Source organism: Octopus bimaculoides, chromosome 3 (genome assembly GCF_001194135.2).
Source record: "Octopus bimaculoides isolate UCB-OBI-ISO-001 chromosome 3, ASM119413v2, whole genome shotgun sequence".
NCBI lineage: Eukaryota > Metazoa > Mollusca > Cephalopoda > Octopoda > Octopodidae > Octopus > Octopus bimaculoides.
The window spans coordinates 75,157,733-75,164,193 of NC_068983.1; the positions used below are offsets into that span (position 1 = coordinate 75,157,733).

The 6,461-nt window shown below is 35.6% G+C and overlaps 1 protein-coding gene across 1 annotated transcript in view; it reads right to left on the bottom strand.

Moving 5' to 3' along the window:
- Positions 1-21: 21 nt before the first annotated feature.
- Positions 22-6,461, bottom strand: part of LOC106871706 (uncharacterized) — a 343,416-nt gene continuing 336,976 nt past the window's right edge. Inside the window, exons 19-21 of the mRNA XM_052966754.1 lie at positions 6,269-6,318; positions 4,975-5,074; positions 22-2,655 (exon numbers count right to left, since the gene is read on the bottom strand). Of these exons, the coding sequence (XP_052822714.1) occupies positions 1,994-2,655; positions 4,975-5,074; positions 6,269-6,318 (812 nt within the window). The 3' untranslated portion in view covers positions 22-1,993. The remainder of the gene's footprint in view (positions 2,656-4,974; positions 5,075-6,268; positions 6,319-6,461) is intronic.

Genomic DNA, 6,461 nt, shown 5'->3' on the forward strand with positions numbered 1-6,461 from the left:
TATATATATATATATATATATATATATATATATGATTTAAATACGTGTACAAGAATGTTTTGTATAACTTAAACATATGGGAAGTGAAATTATACGCAATTTAAATATATAGAGAAAATGTAGCCTCCAAAGGTCTACAAGAAACAGGCACCATATTAAAAATGTATTTAAGCATTATACGGAAATATTTTTCCTTGTGAAATATGACGGCTTAGCACATGGAAAGGGTTCAAAATTTGGCAACATGTGCACACACATACACACAATTACATACATGCTCACACAGACACAGTTGGAAGACTATCTATCTACATGTTATAACTCAAACGTTATGACATTATAACAGCAAAAAAATATGTTATAACAAGTCAAACTTCCTTCTCCCTTGTCATTTATTTTTTTTACTTATAGCATTCAACCACACATTCATTATCCTATTCTTATACAGTTGAAAGAGTATTGATGCTGATGCCAACAGACAGTGTCGACAAATAATTATAATTATTTCTATCAACACAAGGCTACAAGGTTTCAGCTGAGGAGCAGGAGGAAAGGAGGGGCTATAGTTATTCATAATGATGCCAGTACATGCAGGGTCCTCTATTTGACCTTGCAAGGTTGAGAGTTTAAATCAATTTTCAGTGAAAACAGAGAGCAATAAGTTTAAAACCAGTGAAATAAAAAAAGTAATGATGATGATGATAATAATAATAATAATCATTTCTATTGGAGTCACAAGGCCTCAAATTTGTTGAGTGGGGACTAGTGGATTATAACGACCCCAGTGTTTCACTGGTACTTAATTTATCAACCTCCGAAAGGATGAAAGGCAAAGTCGACCTCAGAGGAATTTGAACTCAGAATGTATCAACAGGCAAACTACTGCTAAGCATTTCATCCGGTGTGCTAACAATTCTGTCAGCTCACTACTTTAACAATGATAATAATAATCCTTTTTACTATAGGCACAAGGCCTGAAATTTTGGGGGAGGGAGACTAGTCGATTACATCGACTGCAGTATTTCACTAGTACTTATTTTATTAATCCCAAAAGGATGAAAGTCAAAGCCAACCTCAGCGGAATTTGAACCCAGAACGTAAAGAGCCAGAAGAAACGCCACTAAGGATTTTGCCTGACGTGCTCATGATTCTGCCAGCTCAATAATAATAATAATAATAGATAGAGAGATGAGTTCTTTACTTTTGTATACGATTGACACAATACATCACTCAATTTTGTGTCAATCGTATACAAAAGTAAAGAACTCATCTCTTTATCTATTATATTTCTGCCGAGTTACTTCAGTCCTTTATATAAACTAATAATAATAATAATAATAATAATGATAATAATAATAATAATGATGATACAAATGCGTGTACCTGGCAAATTATGTAAACTGGGCATTATACACATGATATAAAACTGGCAAGTTAATCGGGTGATTTTTGTTTTTGATTGTGTTGTTATGTATGACTGGTTTAACTGACAGATGTGAAGATGAAGGAGTGTGGGGCACGAAAAGAAAAGAGAAAGAAAGAGAGAAAGGAGTATTGAGAAAGAGAGAAAGGAGTATTGAGAAAGAGAGAAAGAAATGAAATGAAGATTAAATTTATTCCATGTTGTCTTCATGCGTCCAAATACACTGTTAGTGCTGGCTGGTGGTATTTAGATAGTGTGTTCATGTACATCTGTTGAGAGACTTATCTTCACTGAATGAGCTGAGTATGTTTTAGAGAAGAATAATTAGAATGCTTAGGAGAGAGTTAGGGAGAGAGCAAGGGTGGGGAAACTTGAATAAAAAAAAAAGAGAGGGAAAAACACACACAATCACACATATACAAGAAAGTAAAAAAGTAAAAAAAGTAAAACTAAAAAAACACACACACACACATATATATATATATATATATGTGTGTGTATGTATATATATATATATATATATATATAATAAAACAGAGTTTAAGAAAGCTCTGGAAGCAAGGAAATTATCTAGACATCTACAATCATATTGGCCCTGACTTCTTCAATATCATTATTGGCAACTGATTCTGGTTCTGGTTCTGGTTGCTGTTCTTGTGGCTGTTGTTGTTGCTGTTGTTGCTGTTGTCGCTGTTGTCGCTGTTGAGGTTTGGGTAGTAATTTGGGGCTGGCCGAACGTGTTTCAGTATTGCCATTGAGTGTGACGGCCTGCACATCCTGCACGGGGCTGTGAACGCTGGAAGGTCGTGAGGCAGGACGAGGAGGAGGAACAGGAGGACTTTTGGGGAAGGAGGAGGGAGAAGTTTTGGTCAGCTCTCCTTTAGAGTTCATGGATTGTAGAAAGGACGATGAAGGCATTGAGGAAGTAGTTGACGAAGCAAGTGGTGGGAGATCAGTACCTGGTTCGCTGCTTGTGGAACTTGGTCCTCCACTTAAAGCTGAACTGGTACCAGACATTCGGTTGAATTTGACCCCACCACTACTGAGATAAAATGGTTTTGGTGTCGTTAGTCCCAAAATTCTGCTCATGCCGCTAAAGGAGCTGCCTGGCCCAATAGAATGGGGTCTTCCACTAACACGACCACGATCAGGACTGGCGGGCGCATCACCAGGGTTGCGATACTTGGCAATCAAAGAGTGTAGACGGTCACTGTTTGGTGACAATGGAACATCTGAAACGATTTTTAAAAATTAAGTTTTTTTTTTTTTTAAAGCTGTTAACTTTCTTTTCTGGTAAAGGAGACAATCCCTAATATTTACATATACATTAAGTTTTGAACAATCTAATCTAAACATAGTGTACTTTAATGAGAAAAAATTTCAATCTTATTAACAAAAAAATTACTATTATATATAAATATTCAGAGAATAGTAAGTCACTTAAAATAGATAAACATGTTTTTTTATATATAAGTAAGGCCCAACATTTTAAAGCAGAATTCAACTATCTCATCTTGATTTTTGTTTTCTATCTTATTTCCTTATGCACTCTCTCTTATCTATTCATCACCATTTTTCAATTAGCATGTTTCATTCATTCACGATGTTCACCCCACCCCCCACCGTAGTTGTCTCCCTTGCATACATGATTATTAAATTATTTTCTGTCGCAGTATAGTAAATTTGATTTCTTTAACCCCATGGAAACAACACAAAATATGACACTTTCCCCCACTTCAAATACTATCAGTAACAACCTCATTTTTCCTTGCAAGGAATCATTTGGATGGATCAACCTTACATCATTATTACCACTCATAGTAACCCTTTATCCATGTGCCAATGAGAGAGTTTCTGTGCATTTACTCGTCCTACTAGAAATAGCAGCAAGTATCCTTCAACTCACAACCTACTCTTTTAAATAGAAAACGGACAAATTATATAATGTGGTTCTACCTAGATACTTCTAAAACTATTGATTGGTCATGGCTGATATATCTTTGATCATAGATCTGCCTAATCAGTTTGACTAGGGCCCAGGCCCAGCATCTTGAGATCTAATCTCATTTTTTTCTAAACCACTCATACATCCATTGCCAGCATATAGCAGCACATTTACATCCCAGCCATCATCCATATCATCATGCATTTTCCTAGATACATCATCTTGTGCCCTCGATGTCCAGCCATTTTGTTTCCTTGATACAAGAAGTAATTATTGAGTTTTCGTCATCAATTATAACCTTGGAAATAGGGCTTCTAATATGTAGAATGATGAATACAGTACCTGCTGAGGAAATTCAAATATTCCTTAATTCTCAACAGAAAAACATTCTCAGTATCTTAAAACTTATTTCATACATAAGGGGCCCACGTGAAAATTCTAAGTTCTAAAGATAACATGTGAATATAGTTATACGGCTAATCTTTGTCTACATTTCTGAGACAAGAAATTATCAAGTATCTCTACAATGTTTTGGCCATTGTACCCCCATCTTCTTCAGGAACCAGTCATGCCAGTTATGTTCAGTAATGTTCATAGAATTTCAGGTGGAATAAACAAGACACATCATAAGTTTCAGAATGGTCAATACAAGAACATCTCTGGCATGGACAGTGGTAGAAAAAAAAAACAAGAAACCTCTACACCCTTGAATTGAATACAGGGTTTGGTTCGTAATTCTGAGAACATAACTGAACAGATATCCTCAGGAAAGGGTCAGAGGGTACAACAACGGAAAAGTTGTAACTATAGCAACCAAGATAAAGACACTTATCTGAATATATATCAGTGTATAATGAGGTCTGCTGCTATATGTAAGAGGTGCACAATCGATTATGGCTGTTCATCCTGTTTTTCAATCTATGGAGAAATAGTTAAAATTCTTTGTATGTCTACTACATAAGCTTTGATACTGTGTGAACTGAGATCCCTGTTGACAGGCTGCCAATATTAATAAAGTGTTAAACATTTATGGTATGCAAATTAGCAGCTCCAGTTCACTGAAGCTACTGGATTTTAAAAAATAAAACAAAAAATAATACTCTTTCATGACTCATTTGGATTCATAAGGCTGGTTTCCTGGTTTCTGTGGTGTATATATTTCCAGTTAGACAAAAAAACAGTTTGTTGAAAGATAACTCAGTTTTACCAGCTGAGTGAACTGGAGCAACATAAAATGAAGTGTTTTGCTCAAGAACACAATGCATCGCTTGGTCCAGGTATTGAAGCCACAATCTTATCATTATAGGTCCGATACCTTAACCACTAAACCATGTGCCTCTATTCTACTGGATTTGATGTCTATGTAAACAGCTTAGTTGCTTATTTCTCTGGAATTGGTCAAGAGATGTACACACTTCTGATGAGACCCAATAAGGATTGAAAATCAATGAAAGCAGTTCATTTTCTCAATCTATGAAGAAGTGTTTAAATGTGCCATTCTTGTATGTCTGCTACATAGTTCATATATATATAGGTATAATATTATCAAGTGCATCCTTTCAGATAGTTAATTTACACTCTGCTAAAGATCATCACAGTAACTTACCTGAGGATTTTGAAGCAGCATCCACTGAACTGAGACTTTCTGTCACTGAAGCAGAACGCAATGTAACACTAGGGTAGTCTTCCATTATTTGCTTAAGTGACTGCAAGTAGAAGAACAAATCAAATGGTAATACATTACATAACAACAGCAATGATATCTTATTTAATATACTTAGACAGCAGTTCAAATAGAGATAAGGGAACTTTTGCTTCACATAGCTTCCAAGACACAAGGTGCCTGAACAATTTGATGACAGTGATAGCAGATAACACAGGTATACAGACACACACACGTGTATGTTGTATGTATATGTACATGTGCGTGTATACATATATATATATATATATGGCGTTAGGAAGGGCATGGCGTTAGGAAGGGCATGGCGTTAGGAAGGGCATCCAGCTGTAGAAACTCTGCCAAATCAGACTGGAGCCTGGTGTTGCCATCCGGTTTCACCAGTCCTCAGTCAAATCGTCCAACCCATGCTAGCATGGAAAGCGGACGTTAAACGATGATGATGATGATGATGATGATATATATATATATATATACATAAAATTTAATAATAGGATAAAGTCTTTATCAGAATTTATCAAGTAGTTAGCATGAAAAAACCTCATAAGGGGAAAAAACCATCATTTATTCCCTATAAATATATTTATTAATTTATATAAGGGCATTACTATACAATATACATATATATATATATATATATATATATACACACACACATATATCATCATCATCATTTTAATGTCCACATGTTCATGCTTACATGGGTCAAACAGGATTTGTTGAAGAAGATTTTTTTTTCTCTACAGCCAGATGCCTTATGCCACCAACTATCACCTGTTTCCATATAAGGTAACATCTTATAACTAGACAGATTTTTCATGAAAGAGAGGAAACAAAGGACACTTGCATGATGGTGACACACGTTGTCTGTTTTAGCATGGTCTCTATGGTTGAATGCCCTTTCTAATGTCAACCAACAGAGTGTACTGGGTGCATTTTATGTGGCACCAGCGCAGGAGCTTTTTACATGGCACCAGTGGGGTCCCCAAATAGCTTGCAGTGTGTATGGTTGAGGCTTCTTTCAAGTTTCCATCTACCAAATCCACTTGCAAGGCTTTGGCCAGCCTCGGGTTATAGTAGAAGACACTTGCTCAAAGTGTCATGTAATGGGACTGAACCTGAAACCATGTGATTGGGAAGCAAACTTCTTACCACTGAGCTACACATGGGACTATCTAACTAACATAAATGAATTCAAAGACATTCAGCATGTACTTACATTCTCATTTTCAGCCACAGGTTCAAGAGGAGAAAATACATCTCCGTTTTCTAGAAAGAAAAGAAAATATAAGAAACTATATCAATCAAATTAATCAATATTCAATTTAATTCTTTTGCAGCATGACAAAAAAGAAAGAAAAACAGGAAAATCATTTTTAAAAAGCATACAAATTGCTTTTTTTTTTTTTTTT